The sequence below is a fragment of the Sordaria macrospora genome, chromosome 6 (genome assembly GCF_033870435.1).
Source record: "Sordaria macrospora chromosome 6, complete sequence".
In the NCBI taxonomy this organism is placed as follows: Eukaryota; Fungi; Ascomycota; class Sordariomycetes; order Sordariales; family Sordariaceae; genus Sordaria; species Sordaria macrospora.
Genome location: NC_089376.1, coordinates 1,669,263 through 1,683,122, shown reverse-complemented (window position 1 = coordinate 1,683,122; position 13,860 = coordinate 1,669,263). Strand labels below are relative to the sequence as shown.

Here is a 13,860-nt window from a genome sequence, read left to right as displayed (position 1 = left end):
AAGATCGTTTGCGAGTAAGTGACGAGGAGGTTGACTCCCGGGGATAACCCAGTAGGCCTCTACGACGTTGGATTGATTGATTGCGATAGCTTCAGAGGGCTCATAACCTGTGCGACGCACAAGGCAACGAAAATGAAGCAGTTGATGGTTGTATTTTTTGTTGCTAGAAGGAGAAAGAATCTGTGGAGAGGTCTGGAGGGCTAAAATGCCAGGAAGAGAGGCCGTGCGTGGCGTGGTGTGCGTGAATGGCACCCGTGCACGTGCCTCCAACACCTCTTGGGTCCATGCCCACTGGCAAGCGCTGTAAGCCTACTGTAACTTCAGCGCTACAGAAATCCTGATGCCCGTGTGTCAGGGCATTGGACCGGGCCGGCCTCATGAGAGGGATACTATGACAATCAAATCAGCTTGGGTCCCAATATCAATCTACATGAGCTCGGCATTTACAGGTACAGTTTTAGAGGTGGTTAAAAGCCGCGATAGATAAGGAATGAGCGAGTGTCCTCAGTGAGTCTTTCCCAATTGAACTCAAGTCTGCATGGACCCATGGGGCGTAACGGGTGCATGCCCCTGATTTCCTCCTGCTACCGGAGCGCTGAACCAGGCTGCGTTTTAGAATCCATGTCCGTGCCTTTCTCAGCCTCCGACTCCGGTTGCAGGCTTCAGTCCCGTCGACACCTTCATCTCGTCCTTGTTCGACCCATGACGGCGACCTATCCACACATGGAGTACTTCAGGTCTGAGTTCGGCAGGAACAGTCATCAAACAGACCGTGGGATAGCTCGGCTCAGTTGTCGGGATGTGGCGCGACAGATGGCTGACCACTGCCTGAATATCTCATCTCCTTTTTTTTTTTTTTTTTTTTTTTTTTTTTTTTTTTTTTTTTTTAAAAAAAATTTTTATTATTTTTTATTATTTTTTATTATTAAATTTTTTTTTTTTTAAACATCTCTCAGCCTGGCTTTTTGTGTGTCTCTTTACCTTAGTTTCAATGCTCAAGTTAACCATCCCATCACTCTATTCTACAATCGGGTAGCTGAGCAGTGCGCACCCCAGCACTCCCCATCGTTGACCGCTCCATCCGATCAAGTCCAAACTCCCGATCACTCCCATCCACAGCCCAACTTCAACCGTCCTGACATAGGTACAAAAGCCGTTCTTAATAGCCTCATGGCTCGTCCTAGAACATATCCCCCGCCAGCACCCGCGCCAACTCTTCATCCCAAAACTTCCGTCGAGGCCGCGCAAACGATGCTCCCTGTGCGCGTAGTGAGAGAATCAGTTTCCCAGCTTGATAAACAGCATCGGTCCGTTCGGGATTAACCAGGAAAGCATTCATGGAGCCTTTAAGACCTCCCCATTGTTTCATGTATTCGAAGGAGTCTTTGATTGTTGAGTCGGAGCTCTGCTTTCGGTTGGTGGTTGAAGTCCCATGGGTGTGTTGAGAAGAAGATACTACGGTAGTGGTACTCGTTTTATGGCTAGGGACACAGCTGTCAGTAACGTGAGCTGTGAAGAGGATGAATGGGGGTTTGTTGGTTGACATACCTGGATGTCTCAGCCACTTCAGCCCTGAGATGAACCCCCCATCCGTCCTGCTCTTCTTCATGTGACGATGCTTGGTACGTCTCCTCCACGGCGACAGAGGCGGTGGGATCCTGGTTACTAGGCAGCAGAAGGTTGATTAGTTTCCTTCAGACAGATACTCCATCGACACCACAAAGAATCGGAAGCTTACCCCCATCCACGATTCTCTCCCCATCCATCACTGTTCCATCCGTTGTTGCCTTGACTATTTTCATCAGACCTTCTCACATTTCGATATCCCACATGTATCGTCTTCTCTCCATCCCAGTTCCTTTCCTCGTCGTCATCATCGTCATCCTCGTTCTTCTCGTGCTTACCCCACCAGTAATTCCTAAGTTTTCCACTTCGGTGTCAGTTTCAGTCCCTTCCTTTGCCAGAGTCAGTAGCGAGGAGTTCTGCATGTTCAATACCATACCTCCGATCGCACTCCATTTGTCTATCCCTCCCACAAGCACCGCACACTGTCGTCCTGGGCGTATTGTACTGAGGCTGGTAGTCAGGCAGTTCAGAGGTCGAGGTACCGTTGCCCCAGGAGGTGGTAGTCTGAAGGCTTCTCAGCCTGTTCAAGCCCTCCTGGCCGTAGACTGCCCTGCGGCCCCATCCCTGACTTTCGCTGTTGCCATTGTCATTACCGTGATTGGCTGATAGTCGTTTCGGGTCCTGCTCATCATCCGCATCGGCATTCCAGGGAGCTCCACACCGGCTACAGAACCCAAAGCCATCGCGAACCACGGACCCAGAGACAGAGACGGCATCTTCGCTTCTAGGGGTACTCACACCCTCATCCTGCGTGTGTCCCTCAAAGCCACGGCTCTCCGTCTCTGTCTCGGTCGCAATACCCCACCGCGGACCTCCCATCTCTTCTTCCCCGTGGCTGTCCCAGTTTCTTCCTGCATGTCCTCCAGACTCATCCACAGCCCTATTTCCAGCCTCAGTCCCATTCCCAGTCCCATTCCCAATTGCAGTTCCATTCCCAGTCCCCGTCCCATTCCCATTCCCAGCCCACATACCCCACTCCTCCTCCTCCAAGGACCTGACCTCCCATGCTCCATCTGCAGCGGCATAAGTCCCAGTCCCAGTCCCAGTCCCACTCCTAGAACCCTCCATCCTCAACCCTTCCGCCGGCTGCGCTACCGCCACCGCCTCACCCTCAACATCTCGAGGATCTCGCACCCCATCCAGCCAAGTCCTCGTGACCAGTCTTCTTCGCCCCTGGTCTTGGGTAGAGGCAATGGACGAGATAGGGTACGTGGAGCTGGGGGCTAGGTGTGACGAACCGTTACAAGCACAGGAGTATTATCGCTGGGATAGAACAATAGAGTAACAGTGTAGTAGCCAAAAGGTACTGGTAGATTGTGATAGCTATTGCTTGCTGAAGAACCGGTAACAAGAGGCCGGGGAAGGCCTTCTTTTATACTGGTCTTCATGGACCCGATATACTGGACCCGGGGCTTCGGGTCCGATCTGATTGGTCGGCTAGTCTAGTCTCCATGATTGGATCGTAACACTAGGGTAGGAGGAGCATGACTAGCAGGGGAGCGGCCCAAGCCCGGTCCTGAGCGAGAGTAGGAAGGGGAATCAGAGACGTGAATTCGTAGAGTTGTTTCAGTCTGACTTGGGGATGGAGAAGGAGGTGAAGGAGGAAAGCTTCCTGGGGGCTCGATGGCGGCAGAGTAAGGGTAGGGGTAGGGGTAGGATTTCATGGTTGCTGTGGCTGTTGGCTGTTAGCCCTTTTCCTTGCTGCAGTGTGGATTCTCGAATAGTCGTCTTGTGCTAGTTCAGGTAGAGGTGTGCTTGGAAAGTCTCGTGCCTTGGTGTCTAGACTTTGGTTTTTGCGATGTCCCTGGCGGGTAAACAATCTGGCGGGGGTGTTTACGTTGATTCTTTGGAGGTGGGTAACGTGGGAGTTTGGGCGTCGGCCATTACTTATTTACCTATAAAGTTAGGAAGGAGACCAGTATAAGGCGGGGACGTTCTCAGAGTTTTGCCATTGCCATGTACATATCTCCCGTTGAGTCGTAAAGAAAACAGCCCTTCATTAGCAATCAAGAGTCCCTTGTCAAGAAGCTGATAACAATGAAGTGCTTCCATGGACTCAACTATAACGCTGAGTGTATCGATAGCTTAACAAAAATTAACGTTCCTTTGAGTTAGGGAAACCACTGGTAACTTCATATCGTCCTCCGCCCTTCTAATAAACAAAGCGCTACTTGAATGCGTCCCTACTCCTTCAACGTCCCTTTCTAAAGACCCTCTAAACCTTGGTTAAGTGGATTCCATGACCTGAAGAGCGTTCCAAGACCTTGCAAGCTCGAACAGCAACCCATCCTATATTCTAAACATAATTGTGTCGTTGCGAATGTAGCCGAAGCCTTCGTTTGACTCAACGCATATCGGATGCTGCCATCACTGCTAGGAGGTGTTGTTGACTGCTGTCCACTCTTTCAGCTTGGCTGGCTTGGCAATCGGTGATGTAAGTAGCGGAATGGATCCTGCTTGAGCGAGAAAGATGTTGACGCAGCGGTATCTACTGCTCCTCGGACACCGGAACGATGGTAATGGGCGGCTCGTCCTTCTCTGCGTCGGCGCCAGCCGGAGCTGGGGCAGGGTGTGGACTGACGTAGAGGCCACTGTTGAGCATTGCGTAGGCGTTAGAGACAAGCTTCAGTTTTGATCTTTGAAGGGATGGCAATCGATGGTACATACGTCAAAGGCTTGTTTTCCATGACCCCCAGCTTCTTTTCCTCAAAAGTGCGAACGTCCTTGTGCAGCACGTTGTGAGCGCGAGTGGCGCGCCAATATGGCCCATCTGGCCGGTCGTACATTGGCATGCTTTCCATGGGGACTGCTCCGCAGAGGTAGTTTGTGATCTTCCTCTCGTCCTCCGGCAAAGACTTCAAGTTCTCAATGATTTGACGGTAAGTGTTTTCGGCCGGGACTCCACCAGTTCCATTAAGCAGGTCATGCCAGTCGCAGCGCTTCCAGAGGTCAACGACCTCGACGGGGACAGAGGGCCCTACCCAGACGCCTGAAAAGTTGCTCCGCGCGCATTTGTAGCGGGCGTACCAGCTTATGCTCCAACACGCCTCAAAGTGGGCTTCGAGGCTCATATTGTCGATTTGGGATGTCATGTTTGGATGTAGTAGACTGGAGATTTGGGCAGACACAGGTTCAATAAAGTTAGAGCTTGCTATGCATTCCATCACAAAAGACAAAATGATGGGAACTGGAGAAATAGGGAAGAAAGGGCCTTACCGATGTTTAAGTGTGTAGTCTCGTCAATACCTCGTTGTGTGCTTGGGAATGCGTCGATGAAAAAAGCAACCAAAATCCTGAAGCAAATGCGAGTGGTTGTGATGTTTTTGGGGAGAAGTGCTGAAGGGTCGTTAGCAGAAACGTGTGACAAGAAGTCTGGAGCGGTTGTTGCCGTGTCCAGGTGGCAGGACCCGTGGCACTTTCCTTTTGTCGGAAGTTCGGAGCTTAAGGCTCTTCCAACGAGGCAGGTGCAATGATAGGCAAGCAGAGCACCGCCCTTCCTAGTTCTTCGTCCTTGCCTTTCGGGATTCTATGACGCAGGAAGTACTGAGGTGCAGTGCAGCTGCATGCCTTACCTATTGTCCACTCCTGGCAAGTGTCTCGCTTACCGGGACAGCTCCTCCCCGGCAGCCTCCGGCCCCCAAGCCCCAGACTCTCACTTTCGTTCCTTCTCTCCCTCGACAACCATCATCTCCCAGGATGAGCCATTCACCTCCTTCCTGGAAAGAAATGTCATCATGTCAAGTAACACGGGTCAGGGAAGGTGGGTTTCCATTGGCTTCTACCTTGGTCCTACGCCTGGCAAGTGGGCTTCTCCTAGACCGCGAGCACAATTCCCAAGCGCACGCAATCATTATTTCTGCTCTTTGGAAACCGCGTCAATGACCGAAGAAGATATCGTCGTAGACACGAATCGTCGGACCTATCACAAATGTCTTGAGAATTGCCTTGGCTCTTGCTCTGCGGCAATCATCTGCTCTCTTTAACCCAGCCAGCAAGAATGGAATGCGTCCGTTACTACGCTTCTAAACATAGTCACTCCATCTTAACGTAAACTTGGGGATGAGTGAAGCAAGCCCCTTGTTTGTGAAGTGCGGCGATCAGTTGACCAGCTCTAAGACCGCATCGTTATCGTTACGGTTGATGCCAAAAGCCGACATGAATCCAGTCAGGCCGCCCAAAGCTTGACGTAGTCAAAGTCAGAGACCGCCGAGAAAGCCTCCATGCCGTAGGGAAACTTGTCGACTTGGAACCTGTTTTGCACTTGGTAAGTAAGGCGCTCTGCGAATGATCTGTTTACGGATAATGCGGTAAATCGTTCAAACACATACGAGAGTCTATGTTACTCATCTTCAAAGTCTACATCTCCATCGCTAAAGTCGTCGTTGATGCGGCCGTTTTGGGCGCGCGAAATTCCCCACTGCGCGTCCCTGGCATGCTCAATGAACACCATTCCGTCGGCACGCCCGCAGAGATAGTTCGTGGCCTCACGCTCGCATTCCGGCATGAGGTAAAGGCGTTTGAGGATAGCATGGTCGTCGTGGTCCCCCATGTCGCGAGTTTGCCAAGCACCAAAAATCTCCTTGGGGCGATCCTCCGGAGTTCCATCAGGCTTGCGGTAGCTCAAAGCATAGCGAGCCCACCGGTTTTCTCCCACTCCTCTTCGAAACGGCGCTTTATTTCAGCCTTTTCCCTCTTGGAGGGCATGTTGATGGCCTGAGTGGAGCTAGAAGTGAGAGTAAGGTCAGAACCAGGTGGGACGTCGAAGAATCAAGGTAAAGATCATACATACCGAGCTCTGGTACTGGGTGCGCTTTGATACTGAGAGTTAAGAAGGCTCTTTGGCAAGCGTAGCTGCAGCGAGCCAACAAGAGTGAGGCTTCGCTGATATCGAGTGTGAGGCTGATTTTCCAATACTTTTGCGTCAAGGGTTGTTAATGGGAGGGAAAAAAAAAAACTTTCGCGCTGGCAAAAGAGACGGGAAGCGTTGGGAGGGCAGGGTAAAATATCCAGAAGGCAAACAAATCTCGCTCCTCTTGCCCGACGTTGGCCAGCAGTAGGGAGACAAGATCAGATGAAATATGAAAGAACCCTGCAGAGGGCCACCTACAATACAGTAATATCGTTGCCAATCATGGGGGCTGCTGGCAAGTGCAAGGGCTTATTGTCCATGGTTGTGCCCCAAGGCCAACGGCACCTCATCGCTGGAAAAGTCCATAATAAAGTTCTCCAGATTTGGGTCCCAGTTCAAGAGGGAACCATCGGCCATTCCAAATTCTTGCGCACCACCAGGAGGCTGCCAGAATGGATTAAGTGCGGGATCCAACGGAGCATTGAACTGATACCCTTGTCCGAATATATGGGAGCTAGGTCCAGGTATCGCGTCTGTGTTTGGGACGGAAGCTTGATTGGCAGCTGACGACATTGGTCCTCTTTCAGTTATCAAAGATTCCCCCACAGTTTTATCTACACCCGCATTCGTCAACTCTGGAGCAAGAACGAACATTGCAGACCACGTACCTGATAGCCGGGAAACCATATTTCCATGAAACTTTCGCAAGTGTACGAGAGATGTGTGCGCGGAAATGCTAAACGAAGCAAAGTGTCCAAGAATCTCTTCGCACAAGTCCCATGACCGGCGGAAGCGTTGCTGCTCCGATGATGATGACGACGATGACGACGATGACGATGATGCCGGACAAAGTTGTCCCAAAATAACAACTATCCCGGCCGTGAAGGCATCTGTTTGCTTGCGTGAGCAATAGGGGCAAAAGCATACACAGTAGTAGATTGAGACCTACATAGCGCATCCCACCACCATCCACCAGTTTTATCCGTCCGGTAGGTCCTATGAACCAGCTCAAGCAAATCGGTCGCTGCCGTTACGCAGATTTTGGCACATTCTGCAGCGAATGAGGTATAAACGGCCCGCCTGGCATTAGGGAAATTCTTCTTTGTCGGAGAGCTAGAGTCACTGGTCGAGTGCGACACGGTATCCATGCACAACTGTAACAGAATAGGGCGATGAAGCATCACGCGTAGGTAAAGAAAGCTTAGGACTATGTTAGAATTTGCAATTCCACTTGAGGAAAGTGGGACTTACTTTCCATGGAGCACAGTCCTCTGGGTCTCGATAACTTGTCTTCTCTCCGGTTCCACCGCTGTGAGATCGGCCGGCGTGCTCCAGGACATGATGGGATTCACAGATCTCTCATATCGCGAAAGATTCTCGTCGAGCGCAAGGATGTCATCGAGGCCATGGGTAGCTTGATCACTATTCAACGGGTCCTGTAGATTGGTTGGTCGACCCAAGGTTGATTGGTAGACGGTGGACAAAATCTCTCCCATGATATGGCACTGCTGAATATGTTCGAGGTAGAAGTACATCTTTGACGGCACACTAACCGGTGAAGGGCTATTCTGATGGTCAAGCTGTCCGCCATCAAGTTCGGCAATGGACGGCAATGCGAGCGCATCAAGATGAGCAGACATGGTAGGCCTCCCATAAGTCATGCTGACGGTCCTATCACACAGGCAGTATGCGGTTAGTTTTTTACTCGCGACCCATATAATCATGGAATGGATGGAAATCACTTACAAGTCCAAGATAACGCAGCCATGCCATGTCCTCCGCCGTATCTCCTTCTCCAAGTCGGACCGGATAATACGAGTCGACTGACTTGCCTCTGTGTGGAGTCCAAGGCCCTGAGCAAGTCGGCAGGCCACTCCAACAGAGTTCCAACATCTTTGAGGAAAGGGTGTGCCCAGCAAGAATATGGTCATGAGTAACAGGGCTTGTACGACACCGATGTTGTTGAGGTCAAGCAGATCGAGACTGACGAATGCCTTTGCTCGGTCAAAAAAGGTCTGTAGCGTGGAGGCCTTTTCATCCGGAGTGAGGTCAGAGAACTGACAGCCTATAGCAAAGATGGTGTTTAGAGCAAAATGAAACACGATAGTGCTGGCGTCCGCTCCCGGAGAACTTCCAAGCCCAAGACCGGGAGGGGATGGCGGCTCAGTAGGATGCTCATGGCTCGGTCTCCACAGACTCTCGTACGCTTGCTCAAAGGTGGGTTTGTGGAAGAAGGGGTATAGCCAGTACACCCTCTCAAAGTAGCGCTTGAGGAGATGGTCGGCCAGAGTCCGTGGAGGTAATGCAAACTTGTCGGCCTGGGCGAACTGCATGCGTGTGGAAATGCGCGAATCACCACCTTTCCAGTGGAGAGGGTTGGAAGTCACAGGGTGTGGCATCTGTGTCGGTCGGACATCCATATCTGGAATGCGATGTGTGTGTTTCTTCTTGACAAAGCTGCTCGCTTCCTCCATGAAAGTGGCGGCCGAGGAACTGCCATAGAAATCGTCGGCGGCGTTGAAAGCGGCATCTTGTCCGGTAGAGACGGCTCCCATAGCCGCGATTGCGCTACCCAGTTGAGCTGCTTCGGGGAGCCGTTCGGTCGGCGAGAGAACGGGCGTATGGCGAGGAGGAGGCAATGGTGGTAGTGGTAGAATAGCTGCTGGACCCGGACCTGGGCCTTGGCTCGGTGTTCGGTGATCGCGTCCATGCGGCCCGTGGCTCGGACCGGGATCATTCCGAGATGGCCCGGGACGGATCGGACTTTGGTGTTGGGAATCCGGATGAGAAGGAGCGGTAACACTGGAGGTGATGGACTGGTCAAAGACCGAGGGAGATTCCCGCTGCCGTTGCAGTGGTTCCAACTGACCTGCGCCAGGGCCCGGACCTGCAGTAGTAGCGGATTGCGGTGCCGGTGTGGGGCTGCCCGATGTTATAGGGGGAGTTGGGATTCCATGTTCCACACAGAGGCGCTCCAGCTGGCGGATCCTTTCATGAAGGGTTTTGATATATTCATCATTGCTAGCTGTACGCGCATTCTCGATGGTGTAGATGCATTGTTCTAGAGGCAAAGACCGACGTTGGCAAGTCGAGCAGATCGGCTTCCCCCCGTCGCAACGAGACTTGCGTTCGCGGCAGGGCTCACACGCCAGCGGGATCTTTCGCCGTCGCAGTTGCGGCTTTTCGACACCGCGCCTTTCTCCTGCCATTTGGTGTTAAACTTACCAGATCATTGTGGCTCCTGCCCTTTCGATCATGTTGGCGGAGATGATGAGTTCCAGGTCGCTGCCAGTGTCGGGAAGGTGCCATGAGATGAAGTCAAAAGTGGATCCTGCCAAGAATGCCAACTTTGCGGAGGCGGAGGCTACCCGCCCATCACGATTCATGCGTCTCAACAGCTCCACAGCTGGAAACCGGTAGGCTTCAGCCAAATACACAGCTTTATGATATGTGTCAACGCGAATATCGTCTTTAGCAAACTCGTTTCCTTCATCTTTATCCACGTAGTATCGAATGTGCGATTCAGGACCCAAGGTGAAGTCAAGGCGCGGGATGCACCCGACCCTCATGCCAAGGCCGTGCACAGACCAGACGCCGAGATGCTTCCTCGCTGCGCAGCACACAATTTGGGTCCATCCTCTCCTCTCTACTGACCATCTACCTATAAATCTGGAAGGCGTCCTCCAGCCATATGACTTTCTCTTCCGATCCCCAATCTCCTTTCAATTTAGGTGTATGAAACGGGAAGATCCATGCATTTGACCCTTGAGACGGTCTAGAACCACCACATTTCATAATGAAGCCCTCGCTCGGGATCAGGCAGGGGCAGCTGCTGTACCTGTAATGACGGCTGGGTGAGACTGGGTGCGCGACCATCATCTTTTTACATCATGCCTCTTGTTTGTTCTTTCCTGCGCTGATGAGCATGGCGGCCGCTTTTGTCGACCTCCTTCGTGGCTGCCTGCCCTGCGTCAAGAACCAATGCCGTACTGAGATTCGTGAGACATGAAAGCCGTTCAGCTTTTCCCACAAGAATCTCAACAACTTAACAAACTCCCGTACACTTAGTGTACAAGAAAAGATTAGAGCCGCAAGCACCCAGGCACTTGTCACGGAAAAGATATCCGACATTCATGCTCGGTGTACCACAAACAGTTACCGCTGGTCGTACCCCGCTCTCCCCGTCCACTCACCTGAACTCTGAACTGTTGGCGTAACATTGCCCCAGACTCGGGGCTTCCAAAGTGAGACCAATCAATATGCGGTGATCCAGCGTCTAGCTTATTGATCTGCATCTGGAACAGCGCTTGCTCGTCACCGTGTCACCAGGGGCATCGCAAGTTGTGACTTGACCGTCTTCTTTAGATGATATAAAAGCTTGTTCCAACTTGGCAACCTTGGCCATCTCACACTCCTACACGCGACTGACTGAAGGTGAACTTCACATCTCGAAACATGACTTCGAACAATCATGCTTCGAATGCCGACAAGGTGGGCGAGAGACCCTCCATTGAGAAGATGGAGAGGACCAACTCCGACAGCGAACACCATCGCAGCATGACCAGACGAATATTGTGGAAGATGGACACGAGGTAGGAAATTCCATTCAGTGTCCGTTTTCAAGGACTTCTCTTCCAAACAAAAGACACTAACCCACGGAATCAAAGAGTCTTGCCTGTCCTTGCCCTCCTCTTCCTCTGCTCTTTCCTCGATCGAACCAACGTCGGCAACGCCAAGATCATCGGGCTTGAAGAAGATCTCAACATCTCCAACAAGCAGTATAACCAGGGGTTGGCAGTCTTCTATGCCACATACATCGCCAGGTATGTCATCGTTGCTCGCATCACAGGCCTCTATTGGTTCTTCACTAACAACCCTTAAGTGAACTTCCAAGCAACCTGGTCCTTAAAAAGGTCACGCCCAAGATCTGGCTGCCTTTCCTGACCATCATCTGGGGCCTTATCACCATGTGTCTGGGATTCGTAAAGAACTTTGGAAGCTTCTTTGGGGTGCGGGCCCTGTTGGGAATTGCCGAGGGCGGCCTTCTCCCAGGAATGGTGCTCTACCTTTCCGGCCTCTATACTCGCCAGGAGATGGCGCTACGAATTGGCATCTTCTATACCGCTGCCTCTTTGTCGGGTGCATTCGGCGGTCTTCTAGCACGGGGGCTCTCTGCTATTGGTCCACGGGGTGGTCTGGAGGGTTGGCGATGGATCTTCATCATCGAAGGGCTGATTGTAAGTTCACCTCCACGAAGCAATGCGGACTTTTTGAAAAGCCAGACGCGAGACTAACACTCTCATGCATCTAGACCATACTTGCGGGCATGGTGGCATATCTCTTGCTTCCAACAAGCATCGTCGCTGCTCCTTACCTCACTGATGAGGAGAAGGAATACGCTGCAAGGAGGCTTCAAGGCGATACTGGCGCTGGTACGGCGGATAGGTTCAAGTAAGACGAAGGACAGGGATTGTCGGTAATGAGACTCAGCTAACATGTGCTTTTCTGGTAGTCCCGTTCTTGAGCGGGAGGAAAGGTTCAAGTGGTCTGAAGTTCGCCGTGGCGTCTTCAACCTCCAAGTTTGGCTAACAGCTACTGCATACTTTGCCATTCTGTCTGGGCTTTACAGCTTTGGTCTTTTTGTGGGTTTGCCACATCTATATCCTACATTTTGGCAAGACCAAGATCACTGACTGGCCCTAGCTACCTACCATCATCAACGACCTGAACATTACCTCTAACCCCAACCAGACCCAACTTTGGTCGGTTATTCCATACGCGGTTGCCACCCCGGTCACAGGTCTGTACTGTCTGTATCTTTCAACTCCTGTCCGTGCTAACCCACACGTGCAGTTGTCATTGCTTTTGCCTCTGATCGCCTTAAGCTCAGGGGCGTCATGATGCTCTTCACTCTGCCCGTCGCTATCGTTGGCTACGCCGTTATCGCCAATGTCGCCTCTGCCCAAGTTCGTTTTGCTATGACATGCTTGATGGCGATTGGCATGTATAGTAGCGTTCCATGCGTCCTCGTTTGGAATTCCAACAACTCTGCGGGGCACTACAAGCGTGCAACTACTTCGGCGTTGCAACTCGCTATTGCAAACGCTGGCGGTTTTGTTGCTAGTAAGTGTTGGGGTGTGTTTGATATGAGGTTGCCTACTAACCAACGCCCATTCAGCTTTCGTTTATCCCTCAAAGGATAAGCCCTTTTACCACAAGGGGCACACGATTCTCCTTGGTCTGCTAGTTTATGCTTGGTTTGCGTAAGTCTTTGTCTTGGAGTGGGTTAGAAGAGCACGCTTGCTAACACTCTGCAGGATCCTCACCAATGTGCTTTGGTGTAACAAAATCAACAAGGACAAAGCCGCTGGGAAGTATGCAAAATACGAAGGCTCTGGAGATGATAGAGATCCGGATTTCAAGATGATCTTGTAAGCTTAAGAGAAATGTAGAACTATTCTGCAGGTATCTGCGAGTTTCGGATTTTTAGTCTTCCACACCCAACAGAGAGCAGAGGAACATCTACAACAGTGGACATAAAAGTCCCCAGAGAACATCAAGAATAAAGGTCGAAAACGGCGTGCTTATCAAGCCTTCCAGCGGCCCTTCCTAGATACTCCAAAAATCCGTAGGGCTGAGGATAAGGTAAAATTGATAGGTTACCGACGAGTTTAAGCGCCGGGCAGGTGGCTTGTTTCAGAAATGGCACATCTTCGCACTGCCGCCTCGGTGTCGACACCTACAATTGCCTATGACCAAGTAGGGCAGCGAGGAGGGTTGCATCAGCAAAATATCGGCTCTGATCAGGCCAATCATGTCCAGTCATGCTCTCCCCTGTGGTCAGCCCAAAATCCAGCCTCATGTTAAGCATTTGAAGTTGCAGTCACCCGACGATATCGTTGCTGCTAACGCCAAACCCATTCAAAAGAAATCAAGAGCGCCTGAATTAACTCGTCATTGCTTTTCATGTCCTTCTTCTCAACTGCATTCTCAAGCTTCGTCGACCCGACATTCTCGCAGTCGTCAACAACCTCTCCGGACAACACCATGAAACAACCCAGTCGCAGAACATCGAATCTCACCGCGTTGCACTCTGTAAGCAGTTTTGGAGATCGGTTACGAAGATGTAAGATTCTGAGCGATGAACATCATAATGAATGAGAAATGCTACGGGTAAACATGCTGATACATCCCAGATACACCCAAGGACTACGTAGAAAGAGTTCGAGCATATGCATCCATCACAGCCTCGCACTCGTTCCAGCCAGGAGACAGTCTCCAAAACCTAGCCGATTTTTTATGGCAGCGCTATTTATTGCGCGCGGCGCAAATAGATGTGCCCTCCTCTCTTGCTCCACGCGTCAACAATACGCACTACCCGATCA

At 51.4% G+C, this 13,860-nt stretch overlaps 5 protein-coding genes across 5 annotated transcripts; 1 reads left to right on the top strand and 4 right to left on the bottom strand.

Annotated features, from left to right (window-relative positions):
• Positions 1 to 1,180: 1,180 nt before the first annotated feature.
• SMAC4_09549 (uncharacterized protein) lies at positions 1,181 to 2,694 on the bottom strand (the record flags this gene model as incomplete). Its single annotated transcript, XM_003343860.1, has 4 exons — positions 1,181 to 1,481; positions 1,549 to 1,665; positions 1,739 to 1,918; positions 2,072 to 2,694. 4 exons carry the CDS (start codon positions 2,692 to 2,694, stop codon positions 1,181 to 1,183), a joined length of 1,221 nt encoding a protein of 406 aa, XP_003343908.1.
• A 1,420-nt stretch (positions 2,695 to 4,114) lies between these two features.
• On the bottom strand, positions 4,115 to 4,718 carry SMAC4_09550 (uncharacterized protein; the record flags this gene model as incomplete). The annotated part of the gene is made up of 2 exons (XM_003343861.3): positions 4,115 to 4,217; positions 4,294 to 4,718. 2 exons carry the CDS (start codon positions 4,716 to 4,718, stop codon positions 4,115 to 4,117), a joined length of 528 nt encoding a protein of 175 aa, XP_003343909.3.
• Positions 4,719 to 5,965: 1,247 nt separating this feature from the next.
• SMAC4_09551 (uncharacterized protein) lies at positions 5,966 to 6,175 on the bottom strand (the record flags this gene model as incomplete). Its single annotated transcript, XM_003343862.2, has 1 exon — positions 5,966 to 6,175. The coding sequence occupies one exon, from the start codon at positions 6,173 to 6,175 to the stop codon at positions 5,966 to 5,968; it is 210 nt and encodes a 69-aa protein (XP_003343910.2).
• A 609-nt stretch (positions 6,176 to 6,784) lies between these two features.
• Positions 6,785 to 10,002, bottom strand: SMAC4_09552 (uncharacterized protein; the record flags this gene model as incomplete). The annotated part of the gene is made up of 5 exons (XM_066090971.1): positions 8,222 to 10,002; positions 7,727 to 8,146; positions 7,425 to 7,675; positions 7,144 to 7,365; positions 6,785 to 7,089 (listed from the first exon to the last, which is right to left on the bottom strand). Exons 1-5 carry the CDS (start codon positions 9,682 to 9,684, stop codon positions 6,785 to 6,787), a joined length of 2,661 nt encoding a protein of 886 aa, XP_065947460.1. The 5' UTR covers positions 9,685 to 10,002.
• A 502-nt stretch (positions 10,003 to 10,504) lies between these two features.
• On the top strand, positions 10,505 to 13,088 carry SMAC4_09553 (uncharacterized protein; the record flags this gene model as incomplete). The annotated part of the gene is made up of 10 exons (XM_003343864.2): positions 10,505 to 11,067; positions 11,143 to 11,298; positions 11,358 to 11,712; positions 11,787 to 11,926; positions 11,988 to 12,117; positions 12,179 to 12,275; positions 12,329 to 12,598; positions 12,654 to 12,738; positions 12,793 to 12,906; positions 12,983 to 13,088. Exons 1-10 carry the CDS (start codon positions 10,931 to 10,933, stop codon positions 13,086 to 13,088), a joined length of 1,590 nt encoding a protein of 529 aa, XP_003343912.1. The 5' UTR covers positions 10,505 to 10,930.
• Positions 13,089 to 13,860: the final 772 nt, after the last annotated feature.